The 24,504-nt window shown below is 38.1% G+C and overlaps 1 protein-coding gene across 1 annotated transcript; it reads right to left on the bottom strand.

Moving 5' to 3' along the window:
* Positions 1-205: 205 nt before the first annotated feature.
* LOC104943322 (doublecortin domain-containing protein 2) lies at positions 206-20,369 on the bottom strand. The gene is made up of 8 exons (XM_010768684.1): positions 20,083-20,369; positions 19,055-19,109; positions 14,659-14,735; positions 14,258-14,392; positions 13,686-13,835; positions 11,824-12,542; positions 802-872; positions 206-340 (listed from the first exon to the last, which is right to left on the bottom strand). Exons 1-6 carry the CDS (start codon positions 20,367-20,369, stop codon positions 12,422-12,424), a joined length of 825 nt encoding a protein of 274 aa, XP_010766986.1. The 3' UTR covers positions 206-340; positions 802-872; positions 11,824-12,421.
* Positions 20,370-24,504: the final 4,135 nt, after the last annotated feature.

Here is a 24,504-nt window from a genome sequence, read left to right on the forward strand (position 1 = left end):
CTTCTTCTTTAACCTCCTTCTTACTCTCCTCCGTGACATCTTCCTTCACTTCTTCCTTCACCTCCTTCTTACTCTCCTCCGTGACCTCTTCCTTCACTTCTTCTTTAACCTCCTTCTCCTCAGATCCCGCTGTTGCCTCTCCCTCTTTTTTATCATTTTTCTCATCCTTATCCCCTCCCTCTTTTTGTCCACTCGTCATCTGGTTTTCCTTCCTTTCTTCTTTGATAGCAGAAGTGTCTTCTTCGGTGGTGTTTTCAACCTCCTCCTCCTTCTCTCTCTGTTCTTCCTTTTCACCATTCTGCTCTGCGGCCTTTGCTTCGTCATCATCGTCTGCAGGTTTCTGTAATGCAATAACACCACAGAAAGAATTTATAGCTCTAAATATTTTATGTAATGTAATTGGATTGTTTACAATAATTCTCCCCGTGACCTACACTTTCCTGAAAGAGAGTGATAGCGCTATTGAATCATGAGCACTTACAAATCAAGTGGAGCCAAAGCCTTACGTTTTTTTTGAAAACGCTTTTTATGGCACTCGCCAATCAATATAGTAACACAGACGTTGAAAAATATGAGTCAAACCGGTGGTAATGTAACAAAATATACGAATATTAACAATTCTACATGTTTAAATAACGTTTTTTTGGCTCATAAATCTAAAATTATACGAATCTACAAAACTAAACTAGGCTAGCAGACTCAATAATAATTCTCCGGGTATCATGAGAGAAGCAGAAATGTACTACTTTTTAGAAAGACACCATTTATTGCTTCGGAACTGGTGCATAATCGATAGTTTACCTCATCAGCTGGCTGGTCTTGGGAGGTCTTGTCCTCAGCGTTTACATCATCATCCTTTGATTCAGGGTCATCTGGAAAAAGATAGATAATGCAGTTATATAAACTCAGGACATTCATAATGGGCTGATTACACAGAAATGACGTCTGTTTCTTTAAGAAAGTGAATCAGGGCGTATACTGTAGAAATCAACGTGCTCCAGCCTGGAGTGTGTCATTGGGTTTTGAATGGGTTTCTTAGGGGCAATATAACATGAGGGTGAGTCATGGTGTTCATCATGGTGTAAATACGTCAACATGTGTTCCATCTTATACCGGCTTCAATAGACTTCTTCAGGGCAAATCAGACGAAACAGAGACAGAGGGGAATTAAAATAATATGCATTTCATCGTTATAACAATTTGACTGACATTCTGGTTTGTAGAAGCTCAACAACACCAAATGAAGCAGAGCACCAAGCAAAATATGTATTCAGATGTATTCATTGCCATCTAAAATCCTCATACAATCACTTTGCTTTGTATTCTCTAATGTCATTTTACAGTTTTATTATGAGGAATATTGCTGACTATTTGTTAGGCCCTAAACCCAGTCAGAATCCATTAAATCAATTCAGAAATCCATAACACGTCTCTTACAAATAAGGGAGCTTTTATCCATCATTCAGTGAGTGACTTGTTGAAATGATCAATCTTTTATACCACAGTCTATGTTTTTCAGCCTTCCTCGAAACAAAACACAGCACAAGAGTGACACCTGGTGGTGAGGAGGAAAACACCCACGAGTATTTCAGGCAAGTAAACAACTTCCAGGGACAATGGAAGTGTGGAGGAGAGAGATAGAAAACATGAACGCAAGATCAGGACAGGAAGAGACGGTGAGCAAATGTGCAATATAAATTGAATTTTTAAGCATTTTAATCACCATAAACCCCCACGTACATATACGTATATTAAGGTAGATGTTTTTGTATTGTAACCAAACATTAAAGACATTCTTTACACTGGCTTTTACTGTTAGAATTTCAACTAAAAATTCACTTTTGATCACAGATTCAATCTGAAGCTTTTTCGATTTCCAATCAATTTTTTTATCAACGTTGTTGCTGCAGTCATTTAATACTTTCTTGGAAGACACAATATGTACAGACTGAATAATGTAACTAAGGTTGGTAGATTGGACACAAGAAAATCAATCAATCTGCCACAGTAACAGCCTGTCAGATTACAACAACATACTGTATCCTGCCCTGTCCCCAGAGGAATCACCTGTCATCATTTACAGTCTAAGCAACTGCATAATGATATTGTGGAATGTGATGTTTCAATGAGAACATCACAACCACAACTGCACACCAGCTGCACACTCGCTTTTATTGAAGCAATCAGCTCTGCAAGGCAGGTTTGTTGGAGTGCAAAATTAATACCTTTTTTTTCTTTTTCATGTGAGCATGTGCATCAAAGGCCTAGGAGTAATTAACCCTAAACATCATAAGAGGAATACAACTATACGCTCTGATAAACAACATAATTACACACTTGTTTTGAAACACTGGATGAGACGGAATATTCCAATCAGAAATAAGCGGCAAAAACAGTAAGGGGGGAAAAAAAATACCAGAATGGAATAATTAATGTCTTTAATATGAGTTTCCCTTTCTACACATACCAGTTAAAGAAGAATAATGACTCGGGTAGAGATTAGAAGAGTTTATGGAGACATTTTATGCATTTCAAATGCAAAACTGATTGAAGTTTAGCTATGGTGGGAGATGAAACGTTATGGTAATAATAACGGACCTCTTTAAGAATATTTTATGGAAATCGCTCGCATTCATTAATGGCCGGACGATTGAGTGTAAGCAGTAAGCAGTGGATGAGCCGCCGAGACTCTAAACATCTTAACGTGATTTGAGGATGAGACACGGGCTCATGAAAATGCTAAATCGAATTAAATATTTACAATATCCCCCTCCTTGCTCTTCAATAAATCCAGTAGACTCGGGTTCTGGTGTTGCAAATGGCTTGACAGTGTGTGTGTGCAAGTTTATGTCTGTCTGGCATACACACACAGATACACGTACACACATCCCTTCTTTAACTTCAACACTATTGGCACACGATCTCAGACAGAGTGTACCCACACTTCTGAAGTAATGCTACATCTCATTCATCAGTGTGAGGTAAACATGTAAGAGTGTATAATTACTCATATAAATGGCTCTCGCTGCCATTCTTATGAAAGGTAAAGTTATAAATGAATGTTGTTCCACAGAAATGTAATAAAGCATAACTGAAGATGAAGTGATAGCAGATAGTAAACTATAATATCACACACACACACACACACACACACACACACACACACACACACACACACACACACACACACACACACACACACAGTGCATTCCGACTGCAGGATGTTTAGTTTTAGGAATGTGCTTTTAAAATAAAAACACTTCACTTGTGATCTCAATATGTACACCTTGGCTACATAGAATGACATTGTGCAGCTTTGATCTGTGTTTCCATTTGATGTGCTCATCCAATTCTAACACACCGGGGGAATCCAGTGTGCAGTTTACACCAGGTAACACTATGTTAATACTATTCCATTAAATATATATGACTTATATTCATCAACTCAATTAATAAAACAACTAAATGTATCAGAGCCGAAACAACCCCCTGATGTCCCCTGTGCTCGGGTGAACCCTGGACCTGAAATAAGTAATTGTTTTCTAGTCCAAGTAAAGTGTGAGCAAAACCAATGCATTGTTTAATTTATTCCATGTGATAAAAGGGATTGTTGCCAATCTTCTCTCTTTTTTTTAGAGAAGTTGTAGCAATGAGTTTGAACTCAGCAGGGAGTTGGGTAGAAATTGACGTGTGAATAAAGCTTTCATTTTGTGGGACAGCAACAAAGAGTGACATATATATATAGAGTATATTTTATCATTGTATCTTTTCATTAAAGTGTGTCAGTGTTTTCCTTACTGCGGAGTGGAAGTGAGTAATCATGTCTAGCAGAGACACCCAAGGTCTAATATCATGTTTGAAAGCTTTTCCACTCCGACAGGAAGGGTTTCTGAGAAAAATCCATACAGCACAATCAAGTTCTTGACTCCACAGGATATCTGTAGCACACCAGGGCATGGATCTTTTTTTTCTTCCGTGCAAATGGAACCGCAAATTGGTTTGTTGAGTATGAATATGTTGCTTTTAGCAGCTGTGAAGTCATTGTGCTGGAGAAACCTTTTTAAATGCCGTGTATATCCTTTATTCTGGTTTCCTTGGGGACTGTTTGTAATTCTTCTTCAGTTACGAAATGTTCTCAGAGCTGTGACACTTCTGGCGAAACGTATCGAACTGAACAAAGCTTTTCTCAGTCTTGAGATCATACTAGACCAAAGCATATCAGTGAGGTGTTAAGCTAAAAGGTAACTTGAGATTTGACATAAGCGAAACCAAAAATAATGCAAAAATGTTGCCTCTTTTGTAATAATTCCACTTATAACACTATTTATAAGTTACCATCAAATGATCAGCATCCATCCTTTACAGTGTAAACTTGTTTAATCACAGCATGGTGTTTGCCAATATATTCCTTGAAAGGGAAGGAATGCTAAGCCAAAGTAGGCCTCTATAGCCACAGCATAATTACATATATATGTTTGTTACTTCATCCTTTCAGCTGTTAATATGCGCCATGAGACACTCACACATTTGAACTCTGACAGGCTGACATTTTACTTTACAAGCTCTTAAGGAAGACATGTTCTTGAAAAGGCTTTTGATGCCATGGTTGGTAGAGCGTCTGTGTGTTTTGTTTAGGTTAAAGGAGAGCAGGATATTTATTTTTTCCAATCAAGTTATGAAAAATACATTTCTGAAAGGCAGAGGTTATACAGTAGCTGTAGGTAACTACAAATCACTTATTTTAGCACATAATATCCATGCTTGTAAACCAACGCATGGATAAATCTTTGGTGTGGCCTCTACAAGCCAATTTTACTTTTAGCGGATTAGCTCAGCAGTGTTTAATACACATTTGACGTACTACTTAATGTACCTAAATCACCCAACCCAACACCTCCTATACATCACCATACAGTACAGAGTATTGCTTATTTACACCCAGCTGATTTAACCCACTCAGCACATGGCTGAGTTATGGCAGGATGTAAAACAACATGGGTAGTAACTCTGAATGGTAATTATGAAATGTTGCCACTCAGCAAGTGTGCTCCAGTCATTGGCCAGGGTCCTGTTAAAGCCTTTAATGACGGCATGGCCGGCCACCAGCGTGAGAAAGGCCCAGTTGGTATTGGGTTTATAGTGATGTGACACGCAGAAAAACAATCCATCTGCTCAGTGTCAAATCTGATGACTGGATATTGTGCTTGTTCATCTGTTTCTCTCTCTCTCATGCATACACACAATATATTTTTATTGTAATTCATATGTTTATGAGGCAAAATGGCACAAGAGAATAATTGAGTTTATAGTGATGCATGTTTTACGGTCGACACGGCAGAGAATCATAGCTGAGCACACCTTATTAATCATATTTGTTATGCTGATGCTTTACAAAACAACCCTTTTAAAAAGGAACACCAACGTTTGTACACCCTAAATAAATACAGTTGTCTAAAAAGAGCATTACTTTGCCTGGCAAACATGTTCTGTGGCTGTATTGGAAGCATTTCTCATGACAGATGCTATTAAGTTGCGTTAAGAGGAATTTGAGAACCAGCATTTTCAGAGCAAATTAGGAAATAAAAGTCACAATATCTCGGCCCCTATTGCTTTGACCCTTTATTTAAAAAACGGTTTCTTTTGGGTGCCTGAGCTTAATGAAAGTGCACATTCTGAATTGTCCCTTTCAAGCAATGAGCATGGTGGAAGCTGTGCTTAAGAATAAGGATCATAAGTAAAGCGTTTTTAACAGCAAATTCACTAAAAACAGACACAAAGCTCTTATATTGTATTATTGTAGGACATATGCAGAAGTTAAGTTTATCAGTGTATAGGATTATTTACGTGAAGCTTTTTTCCAGGATGCATATGAGGAAAAAACACTTTACATTATCTTTAGAGTGATTATTTCAGTAGGGTAGAACTTGCCTATCATCTGCTATAGAGTGCAGCCTTGTGCGAAGGTTTGACATAAAATCAGAGGACAGCTCAGTTTAACATTGTTGCAGTCAGACAGGCAGAATAATATTTATAAAGGGCATGGCTTCGGTTTCATATGTTAATAGTTCATGGAGTTTGTTCTCTCAATTCTCTCACTGTATCGTAGCACAACAACACGATCTCATGTTGTAAAATACAGATATTTCTATGTAGTAAAGGTTTTGTTAATAAATAAACGTTTACATTTAGTTGATTGGATTTTTAATTATTGAATACAACTCACGGCAGAATGCATAAGTAGATCCCTAAAGTGCAGACTTAAAAAACAATCATGTCTTGAAAACATTTGTATTAACAAAAACAAAACCCTCTGTGTGAATAGAAAAAGTCATTTTTTTCAATTATACAATTAAAATCTGCATTCGATTATATACTTATTTTGCACTTTAAACCGCATTATTTTTGACTAAAACGCATAAATGAAACAAAATATAAATGTGAAAGTCAACGTATGACTGCGTTATAACCATAAACTGTATAACCTACAGTGATAAACACAAAGTGCTTTGCTCTGGAAACACAGCAACTTCCTGAGCCCATCTCCAACACATGTTGTAAACTTCAGATCTCCACAAATGTCAGATATTTACTCTTGCCATTTAGGTTGAATGTCAAAGCTCTTTCAGAGTCTCTGATAAAAACCCTTCAGATGCTGATGTTCTTATCACAGCTAATCCAGATCAGTCTAGTAGCTAAACCTCTAAAAAAATGCTAAAACGCGAACAGCTAGCTAGATTAGAAGTGACAGAAATTAAGAAAATGAATGTCATTGAAAGTGTCACACATTGCCCTAACCCTATACTTTACATGTCACATTCAGGCCTGTTGTATGTCACAACTGAAACACTTGTTATCAGATTAATGTGGCAGATTAGTACAGCTACCCTGCACTTTAATCCAGTAATCCTGCATCAAAGGGTCACCAAGAACCTTTTTCAGATGTCGTGAAAAGGGGAAGATGAAAGGAGAGGAAGAATGAAGGAGGGGATTGAGAAAGATGGCCGCGTTGTCTGAAATGTGACATGAGAGCGTTTGCACAAAGTCACATAAAAACAGACATGCGCATAAACCCACATATTAACACTTTAAAGCAGTGCTCACAACCAACACTTTCCAAGAACTTGGCAAGAAGAAAATCTTCCCTTAAATGTTGCCATCTCTCATCCTTCGCTGCTGAGCTCCTTTTTTTTGACACAGGCAAACAAATTCAGACACACAGCCTCTTTGTGCTCATGTCTCCTGCCTCCCTACGCGCTTTTGAACCCTATTTCACTCTGACAGGCATTATAAATACATATGCTAACAAGGCTAATTCCCCAAGGCAGCATCACATTTTATGACACCAGTGGCACAAAGTTGATCTGGCTTGGATGGATTGCGCATAAACACACACACACAGACACAGACACACACAGACTCACACAGACACACACATACACAGACACACACACAGACACACACACACATGCTCACAGATGCTCCTTCATTCCTCTCACATTCAACTTCCAAATAATACCAAGAATGTTTCATTTTTCAGTTTACCACAGCTACCTTGACTTCAAATCAAAGTCCATTCAAGGAAATTGACAGGAATGCACATAAAGTCGGCCACGTGTGTGAAATAAATTGCATTCGGTCTTGCTACATTAAATTATGCCGCTTTGTGCATGAAAAATTGGTAGCTATTCAGAGCAAGAGGTTTTCTGTAAAGTGGACGACCCTGTGTTATTTCAAAGAAATGTGAAAGTATAAGTAACTGCAGTAAAAACCAAACTGAAGTATTGAGATTGTACATGTGAAATATTAAAATGCTTGTTGTGTGTGCGTCTGTGAGAGAATGCAGGGAGAAGGCCTTCGGGTGTGTGTCTCCAATCTCTTGCTGATGTAAAATCTACTATTAACTGAATCAGTTTAAGATGTTTTGTTTTCCAATGATATCCCATAGCGTAACATACATGGAACCTTTCTTCTATGGCAGACATTTCATTTATAGTACAGTAAATCCAATGCGAGGAGTCTTAAACCTGCATTGTTTCTATTCGCCAGCAGGGGGCGACTCCACTGGTAACAAAAATAAATCTGATTGTATAGAAGTCAACGAGAAAATCACAGTACTTCACACTTGATGTATTACCACAGTTATCAATGTCCAACAGGTTTTTGGTCTCAATCGCTAGTTTAGAGTTTTCTTTAATACAGCATGTTGTCTATTTTATTAATGATGGGCCCATTTATAATCTTTTAAATACGGGAAAGCAGTGAAAAAGAAAGAAAGATGATTATTTTCGCAGATGCCAATCAGGTGCACAATGAGAAGGACATACACTAAATGTTGCATATTTTTCAACTCCTTCCTAATGAATGCACAGAGGCATATATAATGGATATAAGAGTCCAAGTACTCAGAAGACCTCCTTCTCTTCTCATTGTGTTGTGCTGTTTTTCTCTCTCTGCCTTTCCTCTCTCTCCTCTAGTCCATACTTTCCTGTCTGTCCGTCCTTCTTGAAGTGCAAGGCTCTTTTGTTGATTTTCAAAGCAGCAATTTGGCCCCAGCAAGGGGCAGAGGCAAGTACAATTCTGCTTTGATGACTCTAAATGGACAGATTATCCAAATGAAAGGCAATTATCCAAACCACACCCTTCAATATCTCTGTGGCTTTTTCTCTCCACTCAATGCTCACGCTCCACCATCTCAGGCTATTCATCATACTTACCATTTGATTCCACCTGTACTCTTCTCCTTCCTTTTAATGTCCTCCCCCCTTCGTCATCTCAACCTTTTATTCCCTCTTCTCCCTCCTATATCCCTGCCCAAACATATATGTTCCTCTTTCTTTCTTTTCCTCTTTCTTTTATCTTTTATTCATTTTCCATTCCTGCTTTCTCCTTTCTCTTTTCTCTCCCTTTTCCTAAAGGGAGCAATCATCTGAACTGGTCACAAAGGCCCTTTAAGAAATAGAACACTGATAAACATCCTATTTCTATTTTTGAGGTTAGCAACAACTGCTGATTGGTAACATGAACATGAATGTGGTTTTGATCACTGGATAAATCCGGCTGATTATTTACTGAATTTAAAAAAGGCTTGCATAAAGTATACCAGTGTCGGGTGAAGCGTACGACATGCAATGCATCTTGTTGGTTAAGTCTTTTAAGCCAAATGTCTTTGTTATAGTAAGTTCACATTCATTCCGTGACCTTTGCTGCATGAGTTGTCACACTGTCCCCCCACTGTCTCTGCTGTCACTCACCACTGTGTTCACTCTAATGAAGCAGAAAAGTCAGAAGCTTTACAATACAGCAGACACAAACTGCTGGAGCTGTCCTCAGTCTGGCTTCCAGCAGCTGATAGACAGTGAATAATGGGGAGCACGGACACGGACACACGGACACACACGGACACGGGCACATGGACACACACATGGACACGGACACACAAACACACACACTAGCCTCGGTGTCACAGAGTCCGCAGAGAACAGAGGGAGAATCTCCAGTTACGGGGTCACTGTCTCATTTGTCTCTTTTCTTCTCTCTCTACATCATTTGCTTGTTTCAAAGGCTTTCGGTCTGTGCATCTCCCCTCCCAAATACATCGGTAATGACATGACACCTTTATAATAATCGTTTTGTTTTCATTCCAATGTTCCAGCACACAACCTCAGAGATCTGAAGTGTGGGTTTCACGCTGTGTTCTTTCCACAGCCTCTGCCAATCAGACAACTTTTTGGCTGCTTTCCTTTTTGGCTCCAGATTTAGAAGTGTTTACCTCAAAGCCAGCCAGGCCAGGATTCCCCAAAGGGTTGATGACACCAAACACACCTCTGTGCTGCGGTGAATCACTAAACAAAGGTGGTATGAATACTGTGTCCCTAAGCTGAACTGCACAAACATGACCACAACCATAACAGCTAATGGTTACTGAAGTAATCTTCGGCTCTTGCTTGCTTTTGAGAAGCGAAATAGCATTTTAGCATCTGTTTGCCTTGGGCTAAACAAAGAGAGAGGATATGGTTGGGAATCCTCATTATACTGTATTTTAGTGTTATCAGCACCATGGACAGAGACACACTGCCATGCCCAGATTACAAAACACACACTACACATACAGTACTGTAGCAGCTATCCCGCAAGACAAGTATATAAATGTTTTTTCCTAACATGACAGCATTTGGAGACAAAAGGGCTTCAAAGGTCAAACGGTGAAGGGTGCATGAGAACGTCATGTGCTCTCCAAGCTATTCAAACGATCTTCTACTAATGCCTGATCTTGTTTTCCGAGTTGTCTGTCTGTTAATTTAATCTATGGTCAATGTCACCCAAGGGGACCAATAATGCAACATGTTTTCGCTCTGCCTGTAATACGACATGCCACACAGTCTGATCCGCGGAGGATTTTTGAGGGTGACATTACAGGTTTCAAATACACACGGACAAGAGAGACACGCACACACACATTCCTCATCCCTCTCTTTTGATGCAAAATGCCAGCTCCCCTGAACCACAGACACAATTCTCCACGCTCCTCTGGGCTTCTGCTGTCAACTCTCCTGCCAGAAGAGCAAACAGGCAACATCTATCATGAGCCACCAGATGACGTAATGGTGCTTCAATACCGCAGTAGGAGTTATAATAAGGTCAGCAGCAGTCTGCAGACAATCCAAATCCCTTTAACTGTAAAAGTAAATCTGTTTTTTTAATAAGGAAAGCAAACATTTGTAATTCCCTCTCAGTGTTATTTTCAATGTGTATATAGTATCTTTGGTAAACATCTGTTAGAGTCCCAGAGCAAAACACATCCCAATGTTAAAAAAACTGCCAGCTGCCAATGAGTAAAGAAAAAGCAAAGATTGGAGTTTCTGCAGGACATTATAATATACTGATCATAAAACCAGAAGATGACGTAATGTGTTTCTTGGAATAGTAGTTAATGTCATCATGCTAGACCTACTTTCTATATATCGGCTGTATTTCTTGCAGAGCAACAGTGCCACTGTGTGGGCATTTAAGAACAAAGCAGGTTACATAAGATTTTAAAGGACATGCATTACATCATATATCTGAGTCTCGTATGACCCCATCTGTAAAAAAGCAATAGACAATATAGTTTTTGAGTTTTTGAGTAATGTTCTGCCTCTCTTTATACGACTTATTTACTGCTAGTGATCTATTCTGGTGATTTACTGCTGCTTTGTTATATGCTTGTACTGCCCAAACATAACGTGTGGTCGTAAAATAATACCGAAAATACAGATATTAAAAATGTTAGATTCTCACACTGTGTAAAAAGTGTCCTTTAACCAAGCATGTTCTTGGTCTTACAATCAGATGACACGCATACTCTATCCCACTCTATATAGCACATGCAGATACATAACAAAAGGATGAATGATTAGGAGGATACAACATGTGACATGTTTTGGTGACCCCTTTAGGGAATTTTGGTAAAAATGTGACAAACTATTGCAGTATCTAGGGTGAGTGCAAATAGCTGTTTAATTCATATATAACACATATATTTTAACATGTACTTATATGAACAGATTCTAAATCACTTAAATGATAGTGAAATAGGCAAAATAGCTATTTCCACCAAACATTGAGAAACTAAGGAAACTAAGGAATTTGATGAGTATATTTTCTCTTATAAGCTTTTCTGTAAACTATTCTAAAACTCTTAGGGTTAAATTGAATTGCATTACTGGTGCTGGTTTATTTCTGTTCGCTGCATGATTCAACAAATCACAACAAAGATTAGCTTATCTGAATAAGCAGGTATATTGTACTATTGAATTGCTAATGTTGTGTTTGTTCCTGCATTACCATTGTCAGCGATGCCGAGGGTCTCGCTCTGTTCACTCCTCCTCTTCCTGAGGGACATGAGTCTGGCCTGGGAAATCTCTCTCACGATGGAGGACAGATGATCCTTGCTGCTGCCGTTGAGGCCCGGAAGAGAAATCTTGGACCCTTCACCTCCACTATTACTGCATCGCACCACAGTCTTACTCTGGAGAAACAAACAAGTCGAGTTAAGCTGAGGAGAAACTTGAAAAAAATGACTAGAAATAAAAGTACATGGACTAGAAATGTACCGAATACGCTGTTCAAGCATTATCTGTTTGTGTCATCCATTCCCTGGCATGAATGCTCGTTTAACCTTTGAAGTTAATTGTATTATAAATATTAAAGGATGGATACATAATAAATGTCTTCAGTAAGCATTCAAACAACAAGGCCGAAAAATACACATCCTTGAACTAGGCTGAGTTTTAACATTTGAAGGAAAACTAAATCATACAGCAAATCTAATACTTCCCTCTCTTCTGTGAATGTTTAAGAATGCTGTGATAAATATTTATATGTCAGTTGGGTTATAAAAGCTATGAAAGGTGCAGCTATGAAAACATTTGATTCGTTTATTTCAATTAGAAACACAACTAAATAAATAGTCAGATACATTCAATGGAAATGCACATGCAATGCTTACATTTCCATTTTGCTTGGAGAACCTGTAGATCGGTGGTAGAGAGTAAGCTTTTGTTCTGCAAACCAAGATGATTTCACTATAATGAATACAGGATACTGAGTGTCTTCCTTACAGCTCGGATTTATAAACAAAGGCAGTTCAAACTAGCTATGCTCTTTTTGTAACCACAATATAACTAAAGCTTGTCTGAAAATAAAAAGTTGGAGGTTTAAAACCTTGCACTGTATATTATCTGATAATAAAGAGATGTACAAAACGTATAATTACTTCCAATAATGCGAACAAAGCTTGTTGAAGAGCGTTGTGTACTGTATGTGCATGTGAACTATTTTACAGTTCCCTTGTGAACTTGTTAATTTCTACGGTGTAGAAATCAAGTCAAATGCTATTTGGAGCTGAGGGATGCATGTTTCAGTAGAAAGCAGATATTAGCCCTGGAGGAGTCATTAGTTGCCACACTGTAAAACTGACAAACACAAACTGAATGGTCTCCAAGAGGCATTGCCATAACTTTCCAAAGAGGACAGTGGAATCTCAATACTTAATCTTGTGTATCATTGGTCAATACTAGGCTCTGTATACAGTTGTTTTAGGGGATTTAAAGATGTAGTGAATGTTTATATTTGATTGTTTGAGAAGGTTGATAACAGTATAAAAGGGTGTAGATTTAGAAAACATATTATTTAAAGGTGACCTATCATGCAAAATGCACTTTTGTACGTCTTTTATACATGAATATGTGTCCCCGGTGTTCCAGGGAACTCACCAAGTGTCAGAAAAACACAACCATCTCTATTTTCCTCCATACCCAAATCTCTTAAAAAGGGGCTGCAACTGATCTGATACAGACTGATCCAGATTTGAACACTTCTATGACGTCACAGAAGTGGCGCTACGGCTATTGGGCCAACTCCACCAATCAGGAGGAGACAGCCACGGACATTGCCATTTGAAAGCGCTGGAGACGCTGTAGTACATATGCCAGGCCTGTAGATGGTGCTGTTCTCACAGAATCAGCCCATGCAAAGACAGTGTTAAATTGAGCGAAATGAGGAATGGCTAAAATGCATGATCTGTTTGGTATTTTGAAAAATAAAAAGTATAAATATGCCTTATATAGGTATGGTCCTACACCATATTATTCAAATATAGCATGATAGGTCCACTTTAAGGATAATTTCTAAAGTGCAGTGCTTACCCATTGACCCTCCTTATCGCCCTGGGTTTGGTCAAGAGAAGATCACTGTAAGGCAGCTTCTTAAATCGTTCTCTTCCCACAGCCACATACAGCTGACCACACTCCAGCTGATTCCCATCAGTCACCTGGTGGCCTTCGTAAGTGTAGAGACTGGAATAAAGACACAAAGCCAAAAGCCCCAAAGTTTCCATTAAATGTTGGTAACAGTTTTTCAAAACGAGAAGCTCCGATAATCCTCATTTGGACAGATTTGAATAATTAAGATGATAAAATATTAACAAGGAAATACTGTTCCTGTATGTCAACACACTGTTTTTGTATAACACATTACATTCAAAAACCTATATGGTAACATTAGTAACTTAAGGCAGCTTTAACAAAAGTCCCTTTTTTCAGTTCTATGTCAATTTGTGCAGCACAATCTAATAAGATCTGCTATGGTAATAAACATGCAGTGTGAGTTTGGAAACCTTTTATTGCCCTGGAGCTTTTGCTTACAGGTAAAGAAAAACATTATATCATGGGAACCAATACAATCCATATGTAAAGTGTGATTATATTTGTAGCTGTACCTTCGGATACCCCCCAGGACTCTCATGCCCATCTTCTCTGTGATCACCTCGAGAACTCTTTCAAACTGGCCGAGTATCCTCTGGTGGATCAACAGCCTCATGGCGGGGTTCAAGACATCGCCATTTGCTACTACACTAAGTAGAGAACCAAAACATTTAAATAAAACATTGATACAGAATGGTTTCCCTTGTTAAGTATACCCCTCGTAGTAAAGTCAATGGTATCACTTAAAGTTCAAATGCATCCTATGAGATTAGGACTAAGCAGTCCATGACATTACCTACCACTTGGGTTACAGTGTAAACATTTTCTGATGTTCTTTACATGTTAGGCTTTATATGGTATTGTAATAAAGCACAATGAAAACATAGTTAAAATGAAGGGGAAAAATGTAACTTACAATATTGTACATGGCTCCTTGATGGGTTTAAGGAATCGAGCTGACACAACGATACGATTCGGTGGAGTTGGTTTGGCCTACAAATGAGTGATAAAATTAAGAGTAAAATATTTCAAACCTACAGCTGCTCATAGATCAATAAAGATGATGTAGCACACATACAGTATACATCTGGTATGGGCAAAGGGCTAAAGGTAAAAGGAAATGTCCATAATATACTGTATGTCTGATGACTGGGAATACAACATGCTTCAAAAGCGTGTTTGCAGCTCTGTGTCCAGTTGGGATTTAAGGACACCACTTGTTTCCCAGCGGAGATCAAGAAAAACATACAGAGCGAACTTTAGGGACTCTTGCTTTTGGGACCAGCGCTAACTCAGAGGTCAATATTGATATTCTTGTTGGTAACACAGCATTGCAGCTCCTAAATATAGCTGTTCATGTCAGGACAGTCGCCAAGGCTAATTCTGCTCGAGAATCAACGCCTCCTGCTGTGGTAGCAGGTTCAAGGAGCACAATGTGTTAATTGTAGACAATAATATGTATATTTATTTAAAAAAAATGTATATACTATTAAAACTACATATGCATATTGTTTTCTTTCCTTTTGCTTTGAGAGATACACAGTAGAAAAAACAAGATTGTGTGAAATCAAAAGCTTAAACCCCCGACGGCAAAGATAAAAAGATTTTGTAGACACCGAAATATTCTATCTCCGATCAATGTCACAGCAAAAGAATGAGGCCTCTTTAATCCTTTGAGGTTGGGAGGTTGCATAGAGTGAGCACTGCAGGTCCTGTCCCATAACGCCGGTAACCTGTGACTCTGAGACTAAGCTGTGGATCTTCTGACAGAGAGAGAGATAAGGATGGAGGTATATTAAAAGTCTGCCGGGGGCCTGGGAGTGCACCCTGGCGACAGAAATGTAAAGGCAAGTAGAAGAAGTGGAATTCAAAATCGTACTTCAGAATAACAAGGTGTGATATATAGTTTCAGTAATATAGGAGTAACAAGTTGCAAGGTCAGGATGTCCTACTGTTAGTGGACGTGTTGTTAAAAGGATTCTGATGCACATTGGATCACTTTTTTAAGGCTAAGCGCAAGCACTAAACAAACTCTGACCTGGCAGATCATATTTCTATGCAGTTTTCTACACAATCGCTAATATAATACAAATAACTTCATATGCGCCACTGCACTTCCTCGGGTGACATACGACAAGCGTGAAGTTGATTGGTCAGAGGGTGGGCAAGTTAATACAACACACACACACACACACACACACACACACACACACACACACACACACACACACACACACACACACACACACACACACACACACACACACACACACACACACACACACACACACACACACACACACACACACACACACACTTGTAACTATGAGGTGTACTCCAAACCACAGAGACTAGAATAAGCCGCATAGCTAGTTACCAATCGCAGCAAGGAATAAACAGAAAACAAGCACAGCTAGCTTACTCTCTAGAGAGCCATTAAAAGAACTGGAAAAGTACATTGCATTTTGTAAGCATATGATCTTTGATTTTCACAGCTGGAAAGGTCCCCCTCAGCTCATTTTATAAACCGTTGCTTTCCAGTTTACTAAGACTCAATGAAAACAGAGGGAGAATCTCCAGTTACGGGGTCACTCCGTCTCATTTGTCTCTTTTCTTCTCTCTCTACATCATTTGCTTGTTTCCAAGACTTTCAGTCTGTGCATCTCCCCTCCCAAATACATCGGTAATGATGACACACCTTTATAATAATCGTTTTGTTTTCGTTCCAATGTTTCATGTACAAAGTTTTTATTTTGTATTACTTATGGATCTTTCTTAACCCTTCTGTTATCCTTGGGGTCAATTTGAAAAAATGGTTCACATTATTTATTTTGCTTAGTATTTCATGACTTTTCGTAATTTAGTGAGGACTAATGGATAAACATAAAATGAACATGAAGACCTTTTTTAAAGGTCCTGTACGCACTTTGTACGAATTGGTGTTCTTTGGGGTCAATTTGACCCCAGGCTGTTTTAGTAGTATAAAACATATAAAAATGTCAATATTTTGCGCATATTTGTGTTGATTGTGTAGGATGATATTGAGGTGACTATTACATGCACATGTATCATTGTAAAAAAAAACCTACCCTTTGCTTTAGTTATTGGTCCTTTAACAACATCAAAAAGATCTTACTTTAACATTTTATTTCAGTCAGTGAGATTTTATGGTGATTTATATATTTTTCGAAAGTCACATAATAGGAATTCTGGATGTATAAAGGGGTCTGTGGGGGGGAAGGTTGGGGTAATGTTTTATTTAAATGGTTATTTCGGTAGTCAACTAAGATACCTAAAGCACCAGAGACATACATGTTGGTTAACATTTGGAATATGATCATTGTCTTGAGTTTTAAACTACTGGGGTCTAATTGACCCCAGAGGATAAAGGGTGGAAAGTAAATCTGAGGATAACAGGAGGGTTGACAAAGTTCAGATGTACTTTAACAAACAGACAGTGCAGTCAGTAACAGTGTTAATAAAATGTTCATTTACATTCAGCAAATATTTGTCGGAGTTTTAAAATCGAATTCTTGTAATGTTATCAGATTAAAATAATTTAAAGAACAACAATACATCAGCAACATGTATCACTTATCGGCCGCCCTGCTATATTGATATTGGCCATTGTTAAGCCATGTCGGTCAACCATTAATAAAAAGCCACGTACAGAATGGGTTCATCTGAGGCAGTAACCTTCCTATAATTAGTCCTTCCTATAATGCTTCAAAATCAATAAGGACAAGAAACCGGCTTACCAACCATCCAGCCGGCTGAGAGTTCTCATCATTAATCGACACAATCAGGCAGGTTACTGTAAGTGGGGTAGTGAGGGGGAAGCAGGGTCCTTGTCAAATAAATTGGCTCTTTTTATGCTCGCCACATAATCACAGCAGCAACAACAAGCCCTTGAGGTTATCTTTGATGAGTGAGCTTACACTGGGTGATAAGACGAAATCAAGAGCAGAGCATTTCCTGATTCACTTTGTATGATTAACATGTTACAGTGCTGTTTGTGGCTAAAGGACAAAGTCATAGAAAATCATGGGCTGCAGAGAAAGACCTGACAAAGAAAACGTTATAAGGGTCCATTGTTGTCTCTGACTAAAGCCACACTCTAATGTGAATGGAGGAAATATAGGTTGGTAATGCCTTCCGTAGAAGACATTTCATTATGACTTTAAATCAACTTTAAAAACAGAAACAATGCAACCTAAAACTGGGTTTTAAGTTGCTCTCTGACTTCATAGCTGGTGCATTGAAAGAAGGGATGATTATGATCCATAAATCAATAATGCATGGCCATTGAGACAGCAATAAAGTGATTATTCGCAGCAGACAAAGAGAAAGAGATGCTTAACATAACACCTTGCTTAAATTATCTTTCTTAAACCTTTACACAGTGGGAGGGGGCAGACAAGGGTGAATCCTCATGAATCTTGTGGCAGTTTCAAATGTAAAAAAGTTGGATTGAGTAAAGAGCAACTGAAACACTAGCTGGTGAAGGGTTTCATCAATCTCTGATAACAAATAATGCATAAAATAATGCCATTCAAAAAAATGTGTCTACGCTATAGTTATTTATTTGTATGGGACTACTTAACCTTAACTGAGTTCACAAAGCCTTAAACTGAGAATAAAGAAACGCGTCTCAAACATGTTCAGAGTGATCAATGCTGATGTGTCCAACTAAGACTTTGTACTGTATTTCTGTCAGGCACAGGCTGGCTCAATGGTAAGATGTTGTCCAGTCCACTGTGTACAAGGTAATTAGCAAGGGACTGACAGACGCGGTCAAGTCAGGCCCCTGGTTCTTCTCACTTCTAAAAGTAAGGGACCAGGAGGTGAAGTGGAACCTGAGGACCTTCTCTGGCAAGGGCATGTGGTAATGTACCACACCCCAACACTGTAGGTGATTGGCAGGACGATGTAAATTATGTAAACAGGTTCCATCTCTGCAGATTGTGTTTATAATATGATGCCAACAATTTTGCAGATTGGAAATGCCAGGCGTTAACAAAAAGGCTTTGCTTTTCTCTAACAACACTTCTCTCTTAATAGAGAGTCACTAAAACAAAACATTTGAAATATGGCATTCAAATTTGATCTGGGGGATTGTATCGTTATGATTAAAATCTTAAAGCAACATGTGATCACACTGATGTTACAGTAGCTTCAGGTACTACATTCCTTTAATAGGGCCTTACCTTAAAAAAAAGAAAAAATAATTGCCTTAGCTTTCTTGACTGTTTTAACAAATGATATACAAATACACACACAAAAATGTGCTTACTATAAAAGGTTTGCCTTACCTGTATTGGAAGAGTCTGCATCATCCTCTTCCTTCTTGAGCCAATCTGTAGGTAACTACAGAAAAAAAAAACATAAACTCAAGTTAGCCTCAATGAATCATGCACAGCTCACTGATTTCCTAACTCTGTACTCTGTAATTCACAAACTAAGAAATATTACAATATGTATCTAGGAATTAGGAATTTTCCTCAAATATATATTGGACTAGAATATGTTAATGCTTGTAGGATTAGCATGTGGTTTTTCCTTTATCTTTAAAGTAATCAGAAACTACATCCAGACATCCAGACATTCCTCCTGTGGTGGAGTAAAAATATAAAGGAGCAGAACATTTAATTACACATATTTCAAAGTTCTAGTGCAATACTATAATAAGTGACTTTGCACCACTGGAAGCTGCTTATTGTGAATAAAAAGTGCTGTTAATTGTAATTTCATTGTTATCTAGTAAATACTTTTAGAACCCAATTTATCTGGGTATTAAAGCAACAACATGATTAATATTGAGTGCATGTCCGATCAGTTCAGCAGCAGATAAGATAGCCATGTCTTTTACTGGTCATTTTAATATCTACACATGGCAAAGAGCATGGTGAGAATACACAAACGTAATGTCCCCTTAATACCTTGCACCTGATCTGATTCACCACCTCACACCATGAATAACTCGCTGCACAAATCTCATTATCTGCAGTATAAATCCACTTATTTTTAGGTTAGAGCAGAGTACCCTGCTCTGAAGTGCTGATCCCATCTACACCATGTTGTGAGTCGGCGTGGGACAAAACTGTTGTGTCACAAAAACTTCCAAGACCATGTCCGACTACAGGTCTGATGTTGAGTGACTACAAATTGTGTATTTAGACATAGCTGATTGAGTGTGTGCATTGGATTATAACTGTAAATGGATTGAATCTGGTCACCAATAATTGTATTAAACATTTCACAATATATATGCCTATGTAAAGACTCATTTGAGAAATATATTTGACTGTACTTATTAAGCCAAATGCAAGTCAAGTCTTACTCAAGTCTTCGAAATCTCTCCCTCCCAGCAGCGACGTACTGCTCCCCGCTCTGCAGGCTCTCCAAGCTGTCCACCTTGTGCCCTCCTCTCGGTGTGTAGATGTTTCTCACCGCTCCAAACGGGGCTTGTATCCCGCCGGTCACCTCTCTCAGCAAAGTTTCAAAGTTGGACACCCTCTTATGGTTGATCACTATCCGGCGAGCATCGTAGTAAGGGTCGCCGTTCCGGTACATGAAAATGTTCTTCACCACGGGCTGGGAAAGAAAGTTTGGCTTCTCCGAGCCCATCGTTGTGCGTAAAAGCAGAGAACGTGACGGAGATAATCTTTGTTATGATAAACTGACAATAGGTTGATCCCCCGTCAAACGCTTACAGGCCATTATAATAACATTAGAGGTGCTCCATCCTGGCCAAATGTCTAGGGTTGAGTGGGGCTGCACGCGATGTCAGATCCACGAGGAGGGCAGCAGTTTGGACACGGAGGCGTTCAAAGAAGGATCTTACTGAATTAATAAAATATGAGCACATGCATACAGCAGTTGATGTGCCTGTGTTATAAATGTGAACAATCCATATGTCTGCAGCATCTCCTTCGGCTACAGAGGGAATTGGGTGCTGAGTTATTCGCTTCCCGTGCACCTCTGCGCAGCAGGTGGAGTTAAAAAGTCACACAGGTCTATGTAGGCTGGGCATCATGGGAGCTCATCTGTTGGGACGTATCTATGGGAACACGCCGCTGTTATCTCCCTCAACGATTACCAGGGACCTCATGCAGCCGTTATTAACAGGTAGTCAATCATTAACTAATGAGGTAAACATTTATGTATATATTTCATAACGTTGCATACTGTCGGTGTGTAGCAAACATTATCAAAGATGCACGAAGAGCTATGTGCACAGAGGAAATAAACGCGTGTAAGGCTGTGTGAAACTGCAACAGCCATGTGAGCAAGTTAATTGGGCATCAATAGACCAATTGGAAACCCCGGGGTGACATCCCAAAAGTGGGACAAAAAACATGTTTGTTGTGTGTACTTTAATTGTGTTGCGTGACAACAGTACAAATGTGATCTGAACTTCATTTCCTTTTTATTTATTACTATTAGTGGCACGTTTTATTTTCCATCAAAATAAGACATGTGTATTTATTATATACAAGTATGGATTCATTAGTTGTTGCTATTGTTTTTTATGTTTTATTCCAGTGTCCTTAATGTTAAACTTGTTTGTTTTCCAGTGTCCTTAATGCTAATATTTCCCTCTGCACTATGTGATTCTTTCATGAGCCCACAAGATGGTGCCATTGTATTTAAAGTGCGAGAACAATACTTTTTTTTTTAGCAGGGAAGTATCTAAAGATAATATGTTTGAAGAACATATTGAACTGTTAATTGCATAGTCACATATTACAAAATATAAAACAGCAAATTGGCATTACAATATTATCCTGAAGAGCAGTCGTGCTTTTAGAAAGAGTTACTCATCTTAAATCAGTTAATGGATTGATGCTCTGTCTACCTGAACTGTATTGTTTGATTGAGAGCATAAGATGCTGCAGATAAAGCTATGGATCTATTTAATATTTGTATGGAGTTTAGTATTTTTGTATAGTGTTAGACAAAATGGAGAGGCATTGGTTGTGTCATGCCCCTGAAACTCACGGATGTTTAGCAATGACTAATTACCGTATCTTGTACACAGGTGGTACAGAAAATATTGTAGCTTGTATTTTACTTGAACTATTTTGATTTAGTTTTAAAGTGTAATAATTTCTCATTTGTATTTGGGCTATCAACATCCCACAGTTGAAGAGAAAATAAATAAGATGAATTTACAGTTTATGCATTAGTTGAACTATGATAAACACCCAATAACTTGACAAACATTCTCTTGTTTCTTTGGCAAAGATAAACCAAAGAGGTGTTTATAATTTGACTAAGGCATCTTGGGTGTTGTATGAACTTTTGACTGTTGTGATATGTGATGATGACTGCACAAGTATTCATTTGCATATCAAGTGATGTGTAGTAAGTGTGTATTGTCAGTAGAGGGCAGTGTAAAACCAAAAAAGCCTTGCAAGTTGTTCAACACACAACCTTGTACTGCTATACTGGGGACCCCAGTTGAAATCAGGCCTTCCTAGCCCCTTGCCCTAACCTTTACAACGAAATGCCTGACCCCGGCCTGCAACCTTTCTTTTGAGATAACATACATTTTGTTATGAACCTTAAAAGCAAGTTTAAACCCCCCAAATAGTCCATGTTAATATATTAGAAGTAGACCAAATATGTAGATAGATATGTCACTATATGTACAGAATATGTTAGTTTTCACTTTTCACTTGTGACTAACTCATTTCGTACTTCATAATTTAGATGACCAAATATGTATATATGCTGACAGTTATTTTACTCTTATTTGTACTCATCTCCTATTTCATAGTCTTTTATTATTGTTATCATTATTATTTTAATTTGTTTCTTGATTTAATTTTTTATTTTATTAATCTGTGTGAATCTTTGCTGTCCTGTTTTTCACGCTTACCCTGTTGCTGCTTGTACAACTGAATTTCCCCACGGGGATTAATAAAGGTCCATCTTATCTTATTTTATCTTAGTCATTTGAATTGAAAGTACAAATACACAAAAATGGAAATGACATTATGGTGTACTGTCCTATCTCTTTTCCTAAATGACATGGTCATCTAAGCTCAAAGTAACTGCTGATGAAACTGAATAACTGTATTCAAACAGAAATCTTAAAGTTCATTAAAGCGGGGTTCAACAAGTGGATCTTTAGTAATGAAAAAACACATAACAAAGATAAAGGCCAATTTACATCTTGTTCTATAAAAGGTTCCCCCACCATTTTGGTTTTGGCAGATGCTCTATAATTGAATAATCTCTTCTTATTGCACTACATTTGGATGGAACCCTGGTTAATGTCAAGACAAAGTCAATATATTAACAGTGCAGTGCACCTTAAAATAATCCCATTTTCTTCCACCTTTCCTTGTGTATATCCTTTCAGTTTCAACGTCTGTTGCAGGACATGAAATTATACATAATTGCTGTTGTTTATTGGATGTGATGATGGCACCATTTAAACACAAACCGTGCACGGCTCTACAATTGTCCTACATTGACAACATTTGGAAAAACACAAAGCAAAGATCTGCCGGAGCCCTTTGATAGTGTCAACAGATGGTGGAAAGACTCTCTGTCTTTTATACATTGTCAATTGAATTAAAGTAGAATGTAAAGAATATAATTTTATCTGGTCTCTTCTGTTACAACAATATTCGTTTTCTATAAATGTATCTTAATGCTAATGCACCCATTTTCAGCTCGTCTGATCTCTCCCATGAAAGCCGTAGTGTGCCAACATTACAGACGTTCTGAGTGGGTAATTATCGTGAATGACAGAGAGGAATTACAAAGGGACTATTTAAATAAAAAGAAAAACTCTCATTAAGAGGGACATCATTCAAACAAAAGTACAAATGTATGTAATGATTCCCCTTTCCCAGCTGCAGTGTGATGCTCTAAGCAAATCAAGCACACTCAGTTACGCAGGGCAATGGTGCAGGTTGATTTTGACCGTGGTCAGGGATGAAATTACTAATATGATGCATTAAAAAATATAAAAATAAGTAACTACTAAGCAAATAGTTGTAGGATATTACACCTGCAGGACAACAAGAGGTCCTCCACGACTGTTTTTGCAAAGAGTCAACAGTGTATAAACCTTACAAAAATACCTAACTCAAGAATGACATTCAGGCCACACACTGTTAAGAATATGTCAATAAATCCAAAAGCTTATAAAGACAGTTATCATCCCCAAATGCCGTCTGCTGTGGATATTGGTTTCTTTCTCTGTTCAGAATGGCCCAGAGACAGTGAGCTTTGAATCACTGGTTACTGTAATGAACACTGTTGATTCAGGGTCATGCTGACTAATCTTAAAGCTCAAAACAATTATTATTATTATCTTCACTACATTAGGGCTGTTTGGGCTCAATTTGCTTGTATGGAATACATTGTTATAGATATTTTAATATTGAACACAACACCTTGATTGACCCCTTGGTAAAGATCGCGGTGAAAAGTGTTAAATAAGTTGTTGAGTATTTGTTTAGCTTCTTAAGAAAACGTACTGAACAGATTGTGTCGTACTATGTAATTCAGCATGACAGTAATTTGGCTAAAAGTGTTGGAAAAGTTACAGTTTTTAAAAAAAGGAAAACATTAAGGAAAATGTAAAACATTCTACTAACATTTCCGATTTGATTCTATTTGGGAATCAAGCTTACCATATTAGCCAACATGATAGTATGGTTATGAAATGCAAAAATTAATTTGCCGTATTAGCCTCACATTACAAGAATGTAGTTTTAAATGTGTGGTTGACTTTCTGTCA

This window comes from Notothenia coriiceps, unplaced genomic scaffold (genome assembly GCF_000735185.1).
Source record: "Notothenia coriiceps isolate Sejong01 unplaced genomic scaffold, NC01 NC01_scaffold00005929, whole genome shotgun sequence".
NCBI classification, from domain to species: Eukaryota; Metazoa; Chordata; class Actinopteri; order Perciformes; family Nototheniidae; genus Notothenia; species Notothenia coriiceps.

Bases quoted from the DNA above. Each gene is read 5' to 3' on its own strand.
- LOC104943322 (XM_010768684.1), bottom strand. From the start codon at position 20,369: ATGGGCTCGGAGAAGCCAAACTTTCTTTCCCAGCCCGTGGTGAAGAAC. The intron at 14,393-14,658 runs GTAAGTTACATT...TTCTCTACTTAG, and splicing joins AAGGAGCCATGTACAATATT to TGTAGTAGCAAATGGCGATG. The intron at 13,836-14,257 runs GTACAGCTACAA...TCTTTATTCCAG, and splicing joins GTCCTGGGGGGTATCCGAAG to TCTCTACACTTACGAAGGCC.